Below are 22,049 nucleotides of genomic sequence, written 5' to 3'. Positions count from 1 at the left end.
CCAGATTACACACATAGAAGGCTCCACATTCAAAAGGAGACCGGGAAGATCAGTACTCTCCCTCCAATACGAATGAAACGGAAACTTGCCTTCCAAGAGAAAGACAAGCAGCCACAGGCAAAGGTTGCAAGACAAGTAACCCCACCACCATCTCCACAACGCTCACCACAACCATCACCGGTAGCCACTCCACCAATGATGCAGTCCCCAACTCATACAGGGATGAGTCAGGATGATCCAGGCGCGTGGGATCTTTATGATGCACCAGTGTCAGATGACAGTCCCGAGTGTTATCCAACTAGACCGTCACCACCCGAGGACTCTACCGCCTGCACACAGGTGGTTTCAAGAGCAGCGGCGTTTCATAATGTCAGCCTGCATGCAGAGCCAATTGAAGACGACTTTCTATTTAACACACTGTCGTCCACACATAGCCAGTACCAGAGCCTCCCCATGCTACCTGAAATGCTAAAACACTCCAAACAAGTGTTTGAGGAGCCTGTCAAAGGAAGGGCCATAACTCAAAGGGTGGAGAAAAAATATAAACCGCCACCAACAGACCCTGTGTACATCACACAACAGTTAACACCAGACTCAGTTGTCGTAGGTGCAGCACGCAAGAGGGCGAACTCTCACACCTCAGGAGATGCACCACCTCCAGACAGTCGTAAGTTCGACGCGGCTGGGAAAAGAGTGGTGGCACAAGCAGCCAACCAATGGCGCATTGCCAACTCGCAGGCTTTGTTGGTGAGATAAGATAGGGCTCATTCGGACGAAATGCAGCATTTTATAGAACATTTGCCCAAGGAGTTCCAAAAAAGAGCACAACAAGTGGTGGAGGGAGGATAGAGTATCTCAAACAATCAGATACGGTCAGCATTGGATGCAGCAGACACAGCTGCTAGGACTGTAAATACAGCAGTAACAATACAGAGACATGCATGGCTGCGTACATCTGGATTCAAGCCGGAAATACAGCAAGCCGTGCTGAATATGCCATTTAATGGACAGCAGTTGTTTGGGCCGGAGGTGGACACTATCGAAAAACTTAAAGACACTGATACAGCCAAAGACATGGGCGCACTCTACTCCCCCACAGAGCAGAGGCACATTTCGAAGATCAGTTTCGAGGACAAAGCACTGAACCCACAACCTCACAAACAAGGCCCACTTATCAGAGCCAATACCAGCGGGGAACTTTTGGGGGACAATATAGAGGGGGACAGTTCCCAAAGAGTAGAGGGAAGTTCCAAAGTCCCAAAACTCCACAAAATAAACAGTGACTTAGATGTCACAAATCCACAACACCGGTGGGGGGGAGACTAACCAAGTTCTACAAAAACTGGGAGGAAAGAACAGACATGTGGGTCCTAGCCATTATCCAGCATGGTTATTGCATAGAATTTCTAGAATTCCCTCCAAATGTCCCACCGAAAACACACGTCAAAACACATGGATCTTCTACAACTGGAAGTCCAAGCGTTGTTGCAAAAAGATGCAATCAAGTTGGTACCAATTCATCAGAGAGGAAGAGGAGTTTACACACTGTACTTTCTCATACCCAAAAAAGACAAAACTCTAAGACCTATATTAGATCTCAGAACATTAAATATCTACATCAAATCAGATCACTTTCACATGGTGACACTGCAGGACGCAATCCCATTGCTCAAACAAGACTACATGACCACACTAGACCTAAAGGATGCATACTTCCATATACCGATACATCCTTCACACAGAAAGTACTTAAGGTTCGTATTCCAAGGGGTACATTACCAATTCAAAGTGTTGCCATTCGGGATAACAACTGCGCCAAGAGTTTTTACAAAATGCCTGGCAGAAGTAGCTGCTCATATCAGAAGACAGCAAATACATGTGTTCCCGTACCTAGACGATTGGTTAATCAAAACCAACACGCAGGAATGGTGTTCACAACACACAATGTATGTCATAGAAACCCTTCACAAACTAGGTTTCTCACTCAACTACAACAAGTCACACCTTCAGCCGTGTCAAATACAACAATACTTAGGAGCGACAATCAACACAACAAAAGGGATTGCCACTCCAAGTCCACAAAGGGTACAGGCATTTCACAATGTAATACAGGCCATGCACCCAAAACAAAAGATACAAGTCAAGGTAGTGATGAAACTACTAGGCATGATGTCCTCATGCATAGCCATTGTCCCAAACGCAAGATTGCACATGCGACCCTTACAACAGTGCCTAGCATCACAATGGTCACAAGCACAGGGTCAACCTCAAGATCTAGTGTTGATAGACCGCCAAACATACACCTCGCTTCAATGGTGGAACACTATAAATTTAAACAAAGGGCAGCCTTTTAAAGACCCAGTGCCTCAATACGTAATAACAACGGATGCCTCCATGATAGGGTGGGGAGCACACCTCAACCAACACAGCATCCAAGGACAATGGGACACTCAGCATAGACAGCTTCACATAAATCACTTAGAACTACTGGCAGTATTTCTAGCGCTGAGAACATTTCAACCGATAATAATCCACAAACACATTCTTGTCAAAACAGACAACATGACTACGATGTATTATCTGAACAAACAGGGAGGAACACACAACACAGTTGTGTCTCCTGGCACAAAAAATATGGCATTGGGCGATTCACAACCATATTCGCCTAATAGCGCAGTTCATTCCAGGAATTTAGAACCAGTTAGCAGACAATCTCTCTCGGGATCGCCAACAGATCCATGAATGGGAGATTCAACCCCAAATACTAAACACTTACTTCCAAAGATGGGGAACACCACAAATAGACCTATTTGCAACAAAAGAAAACGCAAACTGCCAAAACTTCGCATCCAGGTACCCACAGGATCAATCTCAGGGCAATGTGTTATGGATGAGTTGGTCAGGGATATTTGCATACGCTTTTCCCCCCTCTCCCACTCCTTCCATATCTAGTAAACAAATTGAGTCAAAACAAACTCATACTAATAGCACCAACTTGGACAAGGCAACCTTGGTACACAACACTACTTGACCTCTCAGTCATGCCTCATGTCAAACTACCAAACAGACCAGATCTGTTAACTCAACACAAACAACAGATCAGACACCCAAATCCAGCATCGCTGAATCTAGCAATTTGGCTCCTGAAGTCTTAGAATTCGGACATTTTTTAGACCATACACAGGAATGTATGGAGGTCATAAAACAAGCCAGAAAACCAACCACAAGACATTGCTATGCAAATAAGTGGAAACAATTTGTTTATTACTGCCATAATAAACAAATTTAACCCCTACATGCATCTGCTAAAGACATCGTCAGCTACCTACTGCACTTAGAAAAGTCAAAGCTAGCTTTTTCATCCATTAAAATACATCTCACCGCAATTTCAGCTTATCTGCAAGTTACGCACTCAACTTCACTATTTAGGATCCCAGTCATAAAGGCTTTGATGGAGGGCCTGAAAAGAATTATCCCACCAAGCACACCACCAGTTCCTTCGTGGAACCTCAACATTGTCTTAACACGGCTCATGGGTCCACCGTTTGAACCCATGCTCTCATGTGAGATACAATATTTAACATGGAAAGTAGCATTTCTAATTGCCATCACATCTTTAAGAAGAGTAAATGAAATACAGGCATTTACCATACAAGAACCCTTTATTCAGATCCACAAGCATAAAGTAGTCTCACAAACAAATCCTAAGTTCTTACCAAAAGTCATATCACCGTTCCACTTAAATCAAACAGAAGAACTTCCAGTGTTCTTTACAGAACCAGATTCTGTAGCTGAAAGAGCACTACATACATTAGACATCAAAAGAGCATTAATGTACTACATTGACAGAACAAAACAAATTCGAAAAACAAAACTATTTGTTGCTTTCCAAAAACCTCATACAGGAAATCCAATATGCAAACAAGGCATTGCCAGATGGATAGTTAAATGCATTCAAACCTGTTATCTCAAAGCAAAAAGAGAACTGTCTATCACACTAAAGGCACACAACTAGAAAGAAAGGTGCTACCATGGCCTTTCTAGGAAACATTCCAATGACTGAAATATGTAAGGCTGCCACATGGTCTACGCCTCATACGTTCACCAAGCATTACTGTGTTGGATGTGTTAACAACGCAACAAGCCACAGTAGGACAAGCAGTACTACGAACTTTATTTCAAACAACTCCAACTCCTACAGGCTGAGCCACCGCTTTTGGGGAGATAACTGCTTATTAGTCTATGCAAAGCATGTGTATCTGCAGCTACACATGCCATCGAATGGAAAATGACACTTACAGTGTACATCTGTTCGTGGCATGATACGCTGCAGATTCACATGCGCCCACCCACCTCCCCGGGAGCCTGTAGCCGTTTGAAGTTGATCTTGAACATTTGTAAATTTGTAAATATATCACCTTAAACCACATTATGTACATACATTTTTACTACATTGCATGGGCACTATTACTATAATACACAACTCCTACCTCACCCTCTGCGGGGAAAACAATCTAAGATGGAGTTGACGCCCATGCGCAATGGAGCCGAAAGGGGAGGAGTCCCTCGATCTCGAGACTCGAAAAGACTTCTTCGAAGAAAAACAACTTGTAACACTCCGAGCCCAACACTAGATGGCGGGATGTGCAAAGCATGTGAATCTGCAGCGTCTCATGCCACGAACAGATGTACACTGGGTAAGTGACATTTTCCATATATATAAACACACACACACACACACATGAATACACACACATATGCACATTCAATACATAATTAGAATCATGGGTAAAAAATACTTAGACAGGTTTAAAGAGTGTGTGTATTTTATTGTTATGACATAGTAGCAATACATATTTTCTAAAGAAACTATAAATAAATAGGAATATACATATAAACTGAAAAAATATATTTATCAACATAGGCATATGCAGTTCATAGTTGTTTGAAAAAGGTGGTTATGAAGGAAAGAGGGAACTCTTGAGTAGTTTTCTGAAGACAAAGTTATCTGTTTCTCTTATAATTGAGGGTAATGAATTCCATATTTTGGCTGCTTGGACGGAGAAGGATGTACCACCTATAGTCTTTTTCTTGTATGGTGGTGTTCTAAGGCGGGGTGCCAATCTTGAGTGGAGGGTTCTTTGTTGGATGTATTTGGTAACTTTCTTTCTGATAAAAAGCGGTCCCGTTCCATGTATAGCTGTGTGGGTGATATAAAGCAGCTTGAAAGTGCATCTTCTGGCAACGGGTAACCAGTGTAGTGCTCTCAAGGCAGGGGAGATGTGGACTTGCGGCTTTATTTGTAATAGTCACCTGGCTGCGGAATTCTGGATACGTTGTAATTTTTTCATAACAGATAGAGATGATCCATGGTAGAGGCTATTGGCATAATCCAGTTTGGATAGTACAAGCGAGATAGTAGCTTGCACCTTATGTGGAAATCCGAGGTGGGGGCAGATGCGTCGTAAAGTCTTTAAGGTGATGAAGCTTGTGCGTGCTAATTTGTCTACTTGGGCATTCATAGTTAACTTGGAATCCATGGTGATTCCTAGGTTTTTAACTTCCTAGGATAATTGAGGAGGTGGTCCGAGATAGTCAGGCCAGACGCACAGTCATAATTTTTCCAGTCACTACATAGGAGTATTTCTGTTTTGGAGGTATTTAGTTTGAGATGGCTCCAGGTCATCCACTGATCAACGGCTCTGAGGCAACTGAAGATTTGTGAGTTTTCAATGTTTTTGGGGCATTCTAATTTAAGTAGTATTTGTGTCATCTGCATAGTTGTAGCATGTGAGATGGAAATCATTGATCAGTTCTGGTAAAGATATAATGTAGATGTTGAAAAGCAAAGGTGAGATGATTGACCCTTGGGGGACCCCTGCTTTTGTGAGGTAGGGTTCGGATGAGAAGTGGGGGGCGAGTAGATGATATTCGATCTTTTTTGAAGATAGGAAGTAATCCAGTCGAGAGCAATCCCTTGTATGCCGGCTTTGTGGAGCCTGAGTTTGGGTGTTATGGTCAACCGTATCAAAGGCAGCTGAGAGGTCCAAGAGAAGTAGAGCAGCAACTCTATTTCGGTCGAATGTTTTTAAGATCGTCCCAGATTGCCATGAGTGCCAGTCAGTGCTTCTTCCTGGGCGGAATCCAGTTTGGAAGTCTGAAAGTATAGAATTGTCTTCAATGAATTGTGACATCTGGGCGAATTCTGCTCTTTCTATCAATTTGCACAGGAAAGGTCCATTTGTGATTGTTCTGTAGTTGTTGGGGTCTTGCGGGTCTTGGTTTGTTTTCTTTAATAAAGGTCGTATGTATGCCTTTTTCAGGTCTGCAGGAAAAGTTCCTAAAGTTAAAGAGTTGTTGATGATAGATGGTAGTGTTAAGCATTTGTTGTACACACACAGGCAATAAATGAGAAACACACACTCAGACAATTCCAGGCCAATAGGTTTTTGTATAGAAAAATGTTTATAGTTTAATTTAAGAACCACAGGTTCAATATTTTCAAACAATACTTCAAATGAAAGGTACTTCACTTAGGAACTTTAGGAACTTTGAATTAGCAAAATAGCATATACAGTTTTCACACAAATGGCATATAGCTATTTTAAAACTAGACAGTGCAATTTTCAACAGTTCCTGGGGGAGGTAAGTGTTTGTTAGTTTTTGCAGGTAAGTAAACCACCTACTGAGTTCAAAGTTGGGTCCAAGGTAGCCCACTGTTGGGGGTTCAGGGCAACCCCAAAGTTACCACACCAGCAGCTCAGGGCCGGTCAGGTGCAGAGGTCAAAGTGGTGCCCAAAATGGAGAAGGGGGTGCCCTGGTTCCAGTCTGCCAGCAGGTAAGTACCCACGTCTTTGGAGGGCAGACCACAGGGGTTTTGTAGGGCACCGGGGGGGGGGGGGGGGAGGACACAAGTCAGCACAAAAAGTACACCCTCAGCTGCACGGGGTGGCCGGGTGCAGTGTGCAGGCAGGCGTCGGGTTGCAATTGAGTTCTATGGGAGACCAAGGGGTCTCTTCAGCGATGCAGGCAAGGGGGGGGGTTCCTCGGGGTAGCCACCACCTGGCAAGGGAGAGGGCCACCTGGGGGTCGCTCCTGCACTGGAGGTCGGATCCTTCAGATCCTGGGGGCTGTGGATGCAGTGTCCTTACCAGTCGTCTGGTCTTGGGAGCCTCGGGATTCCCTCTGCAGGCGTCTCTGTGGGGGCTCAGGGGGGTCAATTCTGGCTACTCACGGGCTCGCAGTCGCCGGGGAGTCCTCCCTGTGGTTGTTCTCCAGAAGTCGAGTCGGGTGCAGAGTGCAAAGTCTCACGCTTCCAGCGGGAAACGTGTTGTTTCAAAGTTGCTTCTTTGTTACAAAGTTGCAGTCTTTGTGGAACAGAGCCGCTGTCCTCAGGAGTTCTTGGTCCTTCTAGATGCAGGGTAGTCCTCTGGGTCTTCAGAGGTCGCTGGACCCTGTGGAACGCGTCGCTGGAGCAGTGTCTTTAGAAGTGGGGAGACAGGCCGGTAGAGCTGGGGCCAAAGCAGTTGGTGTCTGTCTTCTCTGCAGGTTTTTCATCTCAGCAGTCCTTCTTAGTCTTAGGTTGCAGGAATCTATCTTGCTAGGTTCTGGGAGCCCCTAAATACTCGATTTAGGGGTGTGTTTAGGTCTGGGGGGTTAGTAGCCAATGGTTACTAGCCCTGAGGGTGGCTACACCCTCTTTGTGCCTCCTCCCTGAGGGGAGGGGGGCACATCCCTAATACTATTGGGGGAATCCTCCATCTGCAAGATGGAGGATTTCTAAAAGTCAGTCACCTCAGCTCAGGACACCTTAGGGGCTGTCCTGACTGGCCAGTGACGACTCCTTGTTTTTCTCATTATCTCCTCTGGCCTTGCCGCCAAAAGTGGGGCCGTGGCCGGAGGGGGTGGGCAACTCCACTAGCTGGAGTGCCCTGGGGTGCTGTAACAAAGGGGGCGAGCCTTTGAGGCTCACCGCCAGGTGTTACAGTTCATGCAGAGGGAGGTGAGAAGCACCTCCACCCAGTACAGGCTTTGTTGCTGGGCACAGAGTGACAAAGGCACTCTCCCCATGTGGCCAGCAACATGTCTGGTGTGTGGCAGGCTGCTAAAACTAGTCAGCCTACACGGGTAGTCGGTTAAGGTTTCAGGGGGCACCTCTAAGGTGCCCTCTGGGGTGTATGTTACAATAAAATGTACATTTTATTGTGCTGAGAAGTTTGATACCAAACTTCAGTTTTCAGTGTAGCCATTATGGTGCTGTGGAGTTCGTGCATGACAGACTCCCAGACCATATACTCTTATGGCTACCCTGCACTTACAATGTCTAAGGTTTTGCTTACACTGTAGTGGCATAGGGCTCATGCACTTATGCCCTCACCTATGGTATAGTGCACCCTGCCTTAGGGCTTTAAGGCCTGCTAGAGGGGTGACTTATCTATACCTATAGGCAGTGTGAGGTTGGCATGGCACCCTGAGGGGAGCGCCATGTCGACTTAGTCTTTTTATCCCCACTAGCACACACAAGCTGGCAAGCAGTGTCTGTGCTGAGTGAGGGGTCCCCAGGGTGGCATAAGACATGCTGCAGCCCTTAGAGACCTTCCCTGGCATCAGAGCCCTTGGTACCAGGGGTACCAGTTACAAGGGACTTACCTGGATGCCAGGGTGGGCCAATTGTGGAAACAAAAGTACAGGTTAGGGAAAGATCACTGGTGCTTGGGCCTGGTTAGCAGGCCTCAGCACACTTTCAAATCAAAACTTAGCATCAGCAAAGGCAAAAAGTCAGGGGGTAACCACGCCAAGGAGGCATTTCCTTACATGGTACATATGAGACCCATCCATGTGTGCGCACTAGAGAGCTCAAGGATTGAATGAGCATGTAATCTGAACACCAAACCCACTTACTGGCACTGTCGTCAGTTTCGGCTTCATAGTGCCCCATTTGAATACCCTCAAATGAACAACTCATCCGGACACCTAATGCTTCAGAACTCATACGTACCATGCAAACATTGGAAAACCCAATGTTCGATGGCATCTGTTGCTGCAGATACACATGTTGTGCATAGTCCGCCATCTGGTGTTGGGTCGGAGTGTTACAAGTTGTTTTTCTTCGAAGAAGTCTTTCGAGTCACGAGACCGAGGGACTCCTCCTCTTTGCTTCCATTGCGCATGGGCGTCGGCTCCATCTTAGATTGTTTTTTTTCCGCCCTCGGGTTCGGACTTGTTCCTTTTCGCTCCGGGTTTCGGGACAGAAAGATAGTCAAAACTTCGAAAAATTACGTCGGTATTGTTTCGCTCGGGATCGGAATAGTTAGAATCGACACCGAATCGTGAAGAGCTCCGGTAGCCCTTCGGGGTAATTTCGATCCCCCGTCTGGGCCTGGTCGGCCCGACCGTGTGTAACATCGACAACGATGGAACGGACCCCGTTCCGATTCTGTCCTAAATGCCACAATAAATATCCATATACGGACCAACATTTGGTCTGTAACTTGTGCCTGTCACCCGAGCACAAAGAAGAAACTTGTGAGGCCTGTCGTGCGTTCCGGTCCCGAAAAACGCTCCGTGACCGTCGAGCCAGGAGACTACAGATGGCGTCCACGCCGACAGAACACCGAGAGTTCGAGGAACAAGGAGAAGAGGAGGAAACCTTCTCCATCCATGAATCGGACTCTGATGAATTTGACGTCGAGGAAACTGTGAGTAAGACGTCGAAAAGCACACAGCACAAGAAAACAGACAAGGCCCAGGGGATGCGACTGCCAACTGGCCATGGCTCAACCCATAAAGGTGACCGTCCATCGGCACCGAAAAAGGCCGAACTGGTGCCCAGATCGTCCGACTCGGGTCGAGACACAGACACGCAACATTCTCGGGACCGAGAAAGTGTTGCCGAAAAAGATCGACGCCGAGAAAGCGGAGCCGGCGCTGCTCGACGCAGAGACAGCGGCACCGAGGATGATCGACGCCGAGAAGGCTCGACTCCGAAAAAGAAGAGATTCGCCTCGGAGCCGAAAACAAAAAAAAGACAGTTTCGGTGCCAAAACAACCAGCAACCAAACCCACTACCGGCTCATATTCAGAGGAACATTCATTGTCCTCTCAAATGCGTAAACACAGGTTTGAAGAGGAGTTCCAAACTACTGATGTAGACCATACACAAAAGAGGATCTTCATCCAGAGTGGAACAGGGAAGATTAGCACTCTTCCACCAATCAGGAGAAAAACTAGACTAGAGTTCCAAACTGAACAACTAACAGCACAAGCAAAGGTGGCAAAGAAAGCAACTCCGCCACCCTCTCCTCCACCTGTAACTCAGATATCACCGGCACAAACTCCGTCACATTCGCCGGCTCACACCACCATGAGCCAAGATGACCAAGATGCTTGGGACCTATACGACGCACCAGTGTCAGACAATAGCCCAGAGTCCTACCCTACCAAGCCCTCACCACCCGAGGACAGCACAGCGTATGCGCAGGTGGTAGCTAGGGCAGCAGAATTCCACAACGTGTCTTTACACACAGAACCTGTCGAGGATGACTTCCTTTTTAACACCCTCTCCTCCACCCATAGCAACTACCAAAGTCTGCCTATGCTTCCAGGAATGTTAAGGCACGCGAAGCAAATCTTCAAAGACCCTGTCAAGAGTAGAGCGATCACTCCAAGGGTAGAGAAAAAATATAAAGCACCTCCCACAGACCCTGCTTTTATCACCTCTCAGCTGCCACCAGACTCAGTCGTGGTAGGAGCAGCTCGCAAACGAGCCAATTCACACACATCGGGCGATGCACCACCCCCGGATAAGGAAAGCCGAAAATTAGACGCAGCTGGGAAAAGAGTCGCTGTACAAGCTGCAAGCCAGTGGCGCATCGCAAACTCTCAGGCGCTACTAGCGCGTTATGACAGAGCCCATTGGGACGAGATGCAGCATCTCATCGAGCATCTACCCAAGGAATTTCAAAAGCAGGCACAACAAGTGGTTGAGGAGGGACAAAACATCTCCAATAACCAAATACGCTCCTCTATGGATGCAGCAGACACAGCTGCAAGAACAATAAACACTGCAGTAACCATCAGAAGGCACGCATGGTTACGCACATCTGGCTTTAAACCAGAAATACAGCAGGCAGTACTCAATATGCCGTTCAACGAACAACAATTGTTCGGACCAGAGGTTGACACGGTGATTGAGAAGCTGAAAAAGGACACTGACACAGCCAAGGCCATGGGCGCGCTCTACTCCCCGCAAAGCAGAGGCACTTTCGGCACCTTCCGTAAAACAGCCTTCAGAGGGGGGTTTCGGGGGCAGGCCACACAAGCCAGCACCTCACAAGCAACACCGTCTACCTACCAGGGGCAGTACCAAAGGGGAGGTTTTCGGGGCCAGTACAGAGGGGGACAATTCCCGAGAAACCGGGGAAAATTTCAAAGCCCCAAAACCCCAACAACCAAACAGTGACTTACAAGTCACTCAACCCCTCCACATAACACCAGTGGGAGGAAGACTAAGTCAGTTTTATCAATCGTGGGTGGATATAACAACAGACACTTGGGTCTTAGCAATTATCCAACATGGTTATTGCATAGAATTTCTACAGATCCCTCCAAATATCCCACCAAAAACACAAAAAATGTCAAAACAGCATTTAGACCTCCTAGAAATAGAGGTTCAAGCACTACTGCAAAAAGAAGCAATAGAACTGGTACCATGTACAGAAATAAACACAGGGGTCTATTCACTGTACTTTCTAATACCCAAGAAGGACAAAACACTGAGGCCAATCTTAGATCTCAGAATACTAAACACCTACATCAAATCAGACCACTTTCACATGGTCACGCTACAGGAGGTGTTACCACTGCTAAAGCAACAAGATTACATGACAACCTTAGATCTCAAAGACGCGTATTTCCACATACCGATACATCCTTCGCACAGGAAATACCTAAGGTTTGTATTCAAGGGAATACACTATCAATTCAAAGTCTTACCGTTCGGTATAACAACCGCACCAAGAGTATTTACCAAATGCCTAGCAGTAGTGGCCGCACACATCAGAAGGCAGCAAATACACGTATTCCTGTATCTAGACGATTGGCTAATCAAGACCAACTCGCTGACAAAGTGCTCACAACACACAGAGTATGTCATACAAACCCTCTACAAACTCGGGTTCTCCCTCAATTACACAAAATCACACATTGTGCCGTGCAAAATACAGCACTACTTAGGAGCGGTAATCAACACAACAAAAGGATTAGCCACTCCGAGTCCACAAAGGGTTCAACATTTTCACAAGGTCATACAGGCCATGTATCCAACACTAAGAATACAGGCAAAAGTGGTTTTAAAACTCCTAGGCATGATGTCCTCATGCATAGCCATTGTCCCGAACGCAAGACTGCACATGAGGCCCTTACAACAGTGCCTAGCATCACAAGGGTCACATGCACAGGGTCACCTTCTAGATCTGGTGTTGATAGACCGCCAAACATACATTTCGCTTCTACGGTGGAACAGTACAAATTTAAACAAAGGGCGGCCATTCCAAGACCCAGTGCCACAATACGTAATAACAACAGATGCTTCCATGACAGGGTGGGGAGCACACCTCGATCACCACAGCATCCAAGGACAATGGGACGTACATCAAACAAAACTGCATATAAATCACCTCGAATTACTAGCAGTATTTCTGGCGCTAAAAGCATTTCAACCGATCATAACCCACAAATACGTTCTTGTCAAAACAGACAACATGACAACAATGTATTACCTAAACAAGCAAGGGGGAACACACTCGACACAGCTATGTCTCCTAGCACACAAGATATGGCAATGGGCAATTCACAACCACATTCGCCTAATAGCACAGTTTATTCCAGGGATCCAAAATCAACTAGCAGACAATCTCTCTCGAGATCAACAGGTCCACGAATGGGAGATTCACCCCCAAATCCTAAACACTTACTTCAAAATTTGGGGTACACCGCAAATAGACCTATTTGCAACAAAAGAGAACGCAAAATGCCAAAACTTCGCATCCAGGTACCCACACACAGTCTCAAGGCAATGCCCTATGGATGAACTGGTCAGGGAAATTTGCATACGCTTTTCCCCCTCTCCCTCTCCTTCCATATCTAGTAAACAAATTGAGTCAAAACAAACTCAAACTCATATTAATAGCACCAACATGGGCAAGACAACCTTGGTACACAACACTACTAGACCTGTCAGTAGTACCACACGTCAAGTTACCCAACAGGCCAGATCTGTTAACACAACACAAACAGCAGATCAGGCATCCAAACCCAGCATCGCTCAATCTAGCAATCTGGCTCCTGAAATCGTAGAATTCTGACATTTAAACCTCACTCAAGAATGTATGGAAGTCATAAAACAAGCTAGAAGACCATCCACTAGACACTGCTATGCAAGCAAATGGAAAAGGTTTGTTTGCTACTGCCATAATAATCAAGTTCATCCATTACACGCATCCCCAAAAGATGTAGTGGGATACTTACTACACTTACAAAAGTCAAATCTAGCCTTCTCTTCCATTAAAATATACCCTTGCAGCAATATGCATACCTGCAGATTACCCATTCAACTTCACTGTTTAGAATACCCGTCATTAAAGCATTTATGGAAGGCCTAAGAAGAATAATACCACCAAGAACACCACCTGTTCCTTCATGGAACCTTAACATCGTCTTGACAAGACTCATGGGACCACCTTTTGAACCCATGCATTCTTGCGAAATACAATTCTTAACCTGGAAAGTTGCATTTCTCATTGCCATCACATCTCTAAGAAGAGTAAGTGAAATTCAGGCATTTACAATACAAGAACCTTTTATCCAAATACACAAAAATAAGGTTGTACTAAGAACCAATCCCAAATTCCTACCAAAGGTTATTTCACCGTTCCACTTAAATCAAACGGTAGAGTTACCAGTGTTCTTCCCACAGCCAGACTCAGTAGCTGAAAGGGCACTACATACATTAGATGTCAAAAAAGGAATGATGTACTACATCGACAGAACAAAGGAGGTTAGAAAAACAAAACAACTGTTTATTGCATTTCAAAAACCTCATACAGGAAACCCAATATCAAAACAAGGTATAGCCAGAGGGATAGTTAAGTGCATCCAAACCTGCTATCTTAAAGCAAAGAGACAACTGCCCATTACACCAAGGGCACACTCAACCAGAAAAAAAGGCGCTACCATGGCATTCCTAGGAAATATTCCAATGCACAAAATATGTAAGGCAGCCACATGGTCCACGCCTCACACATTTACTAAACACTACTGTGTAGACGTGCTATCCGCACAACAGGCCACAGTAGGTCAAGCTGTACTGAGAACTTTGTTTCAGACTACTTCCACTCCTACAGGCTGAGCCACCGCTTTTGGGGAGATAACTGCTTACTAGTCTATGCACAACATGTGTATCTGCAGCAACAGATGCCATCGAACTGAAAATGTCAAATGTCACTTACCCAGTGTACAGCTGTTCGTGGCATTGGTCGCTGCAGATTCACATGTGCCCACCCGCCTCCCCGGGAGCCTGTAGCCGTTGGAAGTTATCTTCAACATTTGTACATTTGTATATATATATATATTACTTAACCTTAATTTGTACATACTTATTCATTCCATTGCATGGGCACTATTACTAACACACACAACTCCTACCTCACCCTCTGCGGGGAAAACAGTCTAAGATGGAGCCGACGCCCATGCGCAATGGAAGCAAAGAGGAGGAGTCCCTCGGTCTCGTGACTCGAAAGACTTCTTCGAAAAAAAACAACTTGTAACACTCCGACCCAACACCAGATGGCGGACTATGCACAACATGTGAATCTGCAGCGACCAATGCCACGAACAGATGTACACTGGGTAAGTGACATTTTCAATCTCCGCATTTGACAGCAGACGCTTCCTGGCTTTGCCAGTGCTTCCTAAAGTCATTTGCAATTACAATTCAAAAATGCGCTAAGGCAAATCATTTACAGATTTTAACAGAATTCAAAGTTTTCAATGTAAAATGTGTAATTGATCTACAGTAAGTGTTAAAAATGTTTGCAAAGCCAGTAGGTGGCAAAGGTGCAGCCTTATTGGCTTTGCCAGTGCTTGTTAATTTAATGCTCATGTGTATTTCATTTTTGAAACAGTCCTGGTCTGATAGGCTTTTTATAGTATTAATGTCTTCATTCATAGCCTAAAATTGTTTTGAAATGAGTCCGAAATGTTTCTGCATATTAAACAGTTTTTTTCTGTAGGTGGCCTTGGAACTGGAAGCCTTGGTGGAATGGGCACAGGTGGCCTTGGACTCCCTGCAGTGAACAGTGATCCTTTTGGACAGAGGAAACTGAGCACGTCAGGACTTAACCAGCCTACCTTCCAGCAGAGTAAGATGAAACCTTCAAGATTACCTTGTCAGTGTTCATGTTGTTGTGCGAGAGCCTTTTTGATGTAGAACATTGGGACTAATAATTAGATCAGGCACTTGCTCTTTTGTGTTCTGTCACTACACCTCAGAACCATTCCAGTGTTGTCTGCAGCTCTTGACTTGAGACTTGCCTCACATTTGCCTATTTACCTGTTACTGATGATTTTCCTTCACTATATGGAGCAAAATTACTTGCACTAAAAATGTTGTATTTTCAAAACATTTTGCATTGTTTTGCCATCTTGTGGTTACCTTTCAATGTAATCCTAACTGTAGTATTTTTACTGTTAATTTATACAAACTCTCACCGAGTCCCTATATCTGATCTCCTTTTTAAATTCTTTCTCCCTCAAAGCACTTAAAAGAGCTTCAAGGTGCAAAACCATTGTTATAGTTGAGTTACTGATTTCTTCAGTAGTCTACATCTCCAAGCTTTGCACACTCTGGATTGTTTATTGTAGGAAAATGGCTCCTTGTTCCAGATACAACCCCCCCCCCCCCCCCCCCCCCCCAACACTTTTTGACAGATATTGTTGCTGACGTGACCGAGAAGTGTGCTGAGACCCTGCTAACCAGGCCCCAGCACCAGTGTTCTTTCACTTTTCCATTGTTTCCACAATTGGCGCAATGAACTGGCACACAGAAGTCCCTTGTAAATGGTACCAGTGGTACCAAGGGCCCTCTGACCAGGGAAGGTCCCTGAGGGCTTCTGCATGTGTTGAGCCACCCTAAGGGACCCCTCACCTAACACATGCACACTGCCATTGCAGATTGTGTGTGTTGGTTGGGGGGAGGGGCAAAATTGACATGGCATCCCCCTCAGGATGCCATGCACACAAAATACTGCCTGTGGCATAGGTAAGTCCCCCCCCCCCCCCCCCCCCTAGCAGACCTTACAGCCCTAAGCAGGGTGCACCATACCACAGGTGAGGGCATAGCTGCATGTGCAATATGCCCCTACAGTGCCTACGTACATTCATAGACATTGTAAATACAGAGTGGCCATATTATCTGTATGGCCTGGGAGTTTGTCAAAAATAACTCCACCGCTCCAAAATGGCTACACTGAATACTGGGAAGTTTGGTATCAAACTTCTCAGAATAATAAACCCACACTGATGCCAGTGCTGGATTTATAAAAGCAAATGCACACAGAGGGCATCTTAGAGATGCCCCCTGTATTTTACCCAATCCTTCAGTGCAGGACTGACTGGTCTGTGCCAGCCTGCCACTGAGACAAGTTTCTGACGCCATGGGGTTGAGAGCCTTTGTGCTCTCTGAGGCCAGAAAAAGTCTGCACTGGGTGGAGGTGCTTAACACCTCCCCCTGCAGGAACTGTAACACCTAGCAGTGAGCCTCAAAGGCTTCGGCTTCGTGTTACAATGGCATAGGGCACTCCAGCTAGTGGAGATGGTCGTACCCTGGACGCAGCCCCCACTTTTGGCAGCAAGTCCAGAGGAGGTAATGAGAAAAACAAGGAGTCACTCACCAGTCAGGACAGTCCGTAGGGTGTCCTGTGGTGACCCCTGCCTTAAGAAATCCTCCATTTTGGTTTTGGAGGATTCCCCCAATAGGATTAGGGATGTGCTCCCCTCCCCTCAGGGAGGAGGCACAAAGAGGGTGTAGCCACCCTCCAGGACAGTAGCCATTGGCTACTGCCCCCTGAGCTAAACACCCTCCTAAATTCAGTTTTTAGGGGTGACCCTGAACCCAGGAAATCAGGTTCCTGGAACCTGAAGAAAGGACTACTGACTTGAAAGCCCTGCAGAGATGACGGAGACAGCAACTGACTTGGCCACAGCCCTTCTGGCCTGTCTCCAGACTCAAAGAACCTGCACAGCGAGGCATCCAGCGTGACCAGCGACCTCTGAGGACTCAGAGGACTGACCGGCACCTAAAGGACCAAGAACCTCCTGACGACACCGGCTCTGTCCCAAAACAACAACAAAGAAAGCCACTTTAAAGAGACTCCAACTTCCCGCCAGAAGCGTGAGTTTTCATACTCTGCACTGACGCCTCTGGACAACCAATACCGAAGAGAGGACTCCCAGGTGTCTCCGTTGACATCTGAGTTGGCCTCACTGCTCCCCCACAGCGACGCCTGCAGAGAGGATCCAGAGGGTCCCCCTGACAGCGACTGCCTGGTGACAAAGGACCCCGACGCCTGGACCAAGGACCCCACCCCCTCTCCCCGAGGCCGCAGGTTCTTACCTGCTAGCAGACTGGAACCGGAACACCCACGTTCTCCATAGGCTCCTGTTATTTGTGCCCTCCTTTGACCCCTGCACCTGACTGCCCCTGTATTGCTGGTTCTGAGGGTTTGGGGTTGCCTTGAACCCCCAACAGTGGGCTGCCTATCCCCAGGAGACTGAACTTGTAAGTGCTTTACTTACCTGATAATCTAACCAATACTTAACCCCCCAAGAACTGTTTATTTTTGCACTGTCCACTTTTAAAATAGCTTCTTGCCATTTTTACCAAAACTGTGTAGTACTGTTTTATATCAAAGTTCTATACTTACCAGTGTGAAGTACCCTACAATTTATGTACTTAACTAAAATTTGAATCTTGTGGTTCTAAAATAAATCAAGAAAAGAATAATTTTCTATATAAAAACCTATTGGCCTGGAGTTGTCGTGTGTGTGTTCTCATTTATTGCCTGCGTGTGTACAACAAATGCTTAACACTCCTCTCTGATAAGCCTACTGCTCAACCACACTACCACAAAATAGAGCATTAGTATACTCTAATTTTGCCACTATCAACCTCCAAGGGGATCCCTTGGACTCTGTGCACACTATCCCTCACTTTGATATAGTATATACAGAGCCAATTTCCTCCATCTTCCGAGTTAGATGAGGAGGGAGGACCCCCATCCTCCTCATCTATTAACATCTTCCCTGTCTGAGTGGAGTTTTTCATCCTCAGCAGGGTGGTCCCTGGTTTACTCTCCGAAGAGCTCCTGGAGCTTGACCTTGGTAGGGTTGGAACCTGTTTTAATCTTTCAGCTTACAGAGGGATCTTAACTCTGCAATCACCAGATGGAGGTAAGGGGTGAGGTTGAGTTCCATCACCATTTCCTCGGAGATGATCATTGTATTACTAAGTCTGGATTTCTTTTTTAGAAACTAAAAACTAATTCTAGTAACTAAATCCTAACTTAAAAATAACTGTTTAATCTAAAAAGAAATGCTAAGGAGACTTAACCAAGGTCCTAGCAGGACTTTAAAAAATAAAAAAATTAAAAACAAAATGCCAAAATCAAAATTCTGTTTTCTAAAGGGAATTTTTGAACGCAGTCGTGTGATCAGGTATTGGCTGAGTAGTCCAGCAAATGCAAAGTCGTAGACCCCACCACTCATCCACCAATGTAGTAACCTGCCTCTGTATATACTATATCAAAATAAGATAGTGTGCACCGAGTCCAGGGGTTCCCCAGAGGCATAACAGAGGCTAAAGTAGATAATACTATTGCTCTCTTGTGCTAGTGTGGCTGAGCAGTTAGGCTTATCAGAGGGTAGTGCGAAGTATTTGTTGCACACACACAAACAATAGAAGAAGCATACACTCAATGACTTAACTCCAGACCTATGGTTTTTATATAGCAAAAATATTTTTTTAAATTAATTTTTAGAACCACAAAATTCAAGTTGCAGGTAAGTACTTCAATAGATTCGTATTTCACACATGTATCGACAGTACTTTGTTTGAAATCGTTAAGTTATACCGTTTTTGAAATATTGGCAATTATCTGTTTTAAAAATGGACACTGCGGTTTTTAGAAACTGTTCCTGTGGGGAAGAAAAGTTAGTTTGTTTTACAGGTAAGTACAACACTTACAGTTCCAGTCTAGGGTATTAGGAAGTCCACAGTTTGGGGTTCAGCCTTAGGTCTGCAATGCCTGCTAGAGGGATGATTTGCCCATTCCACAGGCAGTGGTTTGTGGGTATGGCACCCTGAGAGGGGTACCATGTTGACTTTGTTCTTCTCCCCACCAGCACTCAAGCTGCAATGGCACTGTGCATGTGTTTGGTGAGGGGTCCCTTAGGGTGGCATAATACATGCTGCAGCCTTTCGAGACATTCCCTGGCCACAGAGCCCTTGTTACCACTGGTACATTTTACATAGGGACTTAACTGTGTGTCAGAGTTGTGCCAATTGTGGAAACAAAGGTACAGTCTTTGGCAAAGAACACTGGTGCTGGGGCCTAGTTAGAAGGATCCCAGCACATTTTCAATCTAAGTTGACAACAACAGTAGGCAAAAAGTGTGTGTGTGTGTGTTTTGGGGGGTGGGGGGAGGTGCGGTAATCGTCATCAGTGGCACCTTCCTACAATTCCCCTAAGGGTTTGTCCCCAAATATGAAAATACTCATACTACCAAGTGGTTCACACCCTTTGAAAGGGCCTGTGTATCCAGAAAGGTAGAAAGGTTAACAAAAGAACTGGTGTGCTCTCCTTTGGAAACTATTCCCAGGAAAGTGGCAGGATAGATAAGGCCCCCCCCCCCAAAAAAAAACTCTCCCGCCCCACCCCCTAGGGACAGGGAAATAAAGAAAACCGATGCGTCTTATACACCCCCCAACCCCCCCCCCCCCCTTCCTTCCCCCCCCCCCCCACACAAAAAAAAAAACATAACTACACAGAAGGGTAGGTCCCAGATTCTGGGTGGGTACAAAAGAAAAAATTGGCATCCCAGAAAGGCATGGTGCCATACCTGCAAAACCAATTCACACCAAACTGGAGATCTTACGTGCCCCAACAAAAAGAATGGCTCTAGTGCACTTGCAAGTAAATGCAGTGGCTAATCTCCAGATGGGATTTCAAGTAGGTCCTGACCATTTCAGTAAGCCTGCTTAGTCAACTTTAGTCTGAGGGTGGGGTAGATATATCTGCCCTGGCTGTCTGGCCAAGTCATCTGGAAGATGCAGGCAACAGTGTCATTAATGGGATCAATGTTGAAGCACTGACACTGGTGCCATTGTCACCATGACTGAGCAACTGGTGTCCTCCGAACAGTATCTGACTGGTGAGATATACACAATCCTCAACACTGATAATCAGCCTAAGGTGCATCCCATGGTGATGGTATTCTTAGAATGGGGAGGGGTTGCTGGCCAGACGAAGGTGGTGGTGTCTCCTGCAATGTCGGCTACTAAATGATCTGGAGTCCTCAGCATGGGCTGAGGTTGACAGAAAGGCCCATGCAGACATGCTGGGTATCCCTGAATGGCTATATGTGAAAATAAGAGTACAAAGTAAGGCCCAGGGCCAAAGAGTAGCGGTGGAGTCTGGAATAATGTCCCAAGCTACCAGAAGATAAGACAAAAGTTTTTTGAAGACTGCTCCAATGATTCCTCAGAATAGGTCCCTCCTCATGGAGAAGACCTATCAGCCCCAGAGGGAACTGAGCCTCAGGAGCTTGGGCATTACATGGGAAAACTCTTAGGCAGAGGGAACCCTTTTAGGACAATCTGTGACAGGGACAGAAGACCTGTCCCACTCTTGGAGGCGTGAGGCAGCAAGTTGCTGATCAGGTAATGGGATAAATCAGTGGCTTCCACAGGACCTATTGGGAGGAGGGACTCCTATTCACTGATAACCAAGTTATGGTGCCACTAGGAGAGTGGTAGTGCATCAATAGTTTAGAGTTTCTCCTCACTGTGACCCATGATGGCCTCCTAGCTGGACACCTTGGCCAGGCAAAAACGTGGACTAGGTTGGTAAACCAGTTCTACTGGCCAGGTATGTCCCAGTTGGTGAAGGGTTTTTGTTACTCATGTGCCACTTGTCAAGCTAGTGGCAAGTCACATGGCCATGCAAAGGCCCTCTTAATTCCACTTCCTGTAGTTGGGGTTCCCTTTGAAAGGGTAGGGACTGATAGTCACCCCTCTTGACCCTCAGAGCTTCAGGAAACAGATGTATACTGGTTGTAGTGGATCCTGCAACCAGGTTTCCTGAAGAAATTCCCCTGAGCTGCCCCTGCAGTAGCTAGGGCCCTCATTGGTGTATTTCTGAAAGTGGGCTTTTTAAGGGAGGTGGTGTCAGAGGTATCAACCTCTTGTCTTGCTACCTAAAGCACTTGTGAGCGGAGTCTCGTGTGACCTATAAGTTCACTATCCCATATCCCCAGTGCAGTGGTCTTGTTGAGAGATTCAACAAGACATTAGAAGCAGCGAGTGAACCTCTCCCTGATTTCTTCTCCAGCAGCCTAAAAGTTCTCAGTTGAGGGAGTGGTCTTTAGAAACACCCTCACTGGCCAACAGCGTGACTAAGCAAGTCTTGCAGCAGTATGCTTTGCACTTCTCGATAACCCCTGGTCAGACTACCTGGTGCACACATGACGTGGACACTGGGGACAGTTTAGCTATAGGAAAGTACCCTCTTTCTTGACATGGTTACCCCCATTTTCTGCCTGTTGTCAGTGTGTTTGACTGTGTTCACTGGGATCCTGCTAACCAGGACCCCAGTGATTATTCTCGCTCCCGGCTAACCTGGTAACTTGCACCATTGTCACTCCACCTTTGGCTTATGGGTACCCCCCATGTAAGTCCCTAGTATATGGTTCAGAAGTACTCAGGGCATTCGGTT

The 22,049-nt window shown here is 46.0% G+C and overlaps 1 protein-coding gene across 1 annotated transcript in view; it reads left to right on the top strand.

Moving 5' to 3' along the window:
- The window catches only part of CNOT1 (CCR4-NOT transcription complex subunit 1), a 1,177,977-nt gene that overhangs the window by 638,732 nt on the left and 517,196 nt on the right, over positions 1–22,049 (top strand). The window contains exon 19 of the mRNA XM_069215998.1: positions 15,291–15,419. Coding sequence (XP_069072099.1) covers positions 15,291–15,419 — 129 coding nt within the window. The remainder of the gene's footprint in view (positions 1–15,290; positions 15,420–22,049) is intronic.

This window comes from Pleurodeles waltl, chromosome 12, assembly GCF_031143425.1.
Source record: "Pleurodeles waltl isolate 20211129_DDA chromosome 12, aPleWal1.hap1.20221129, whole genome shotgun sequence".
Classification (NCBI taxonomy): domain Eukaryota; kingdom Metazoa; phylum Chordata; class Amphibia; order Caudata; family Salamandridae; genus Pleurodeles; species Pleurodeles waltl.
This window is presented reverse-complemented; position numbering and strand designations above follow the sequence as displayed.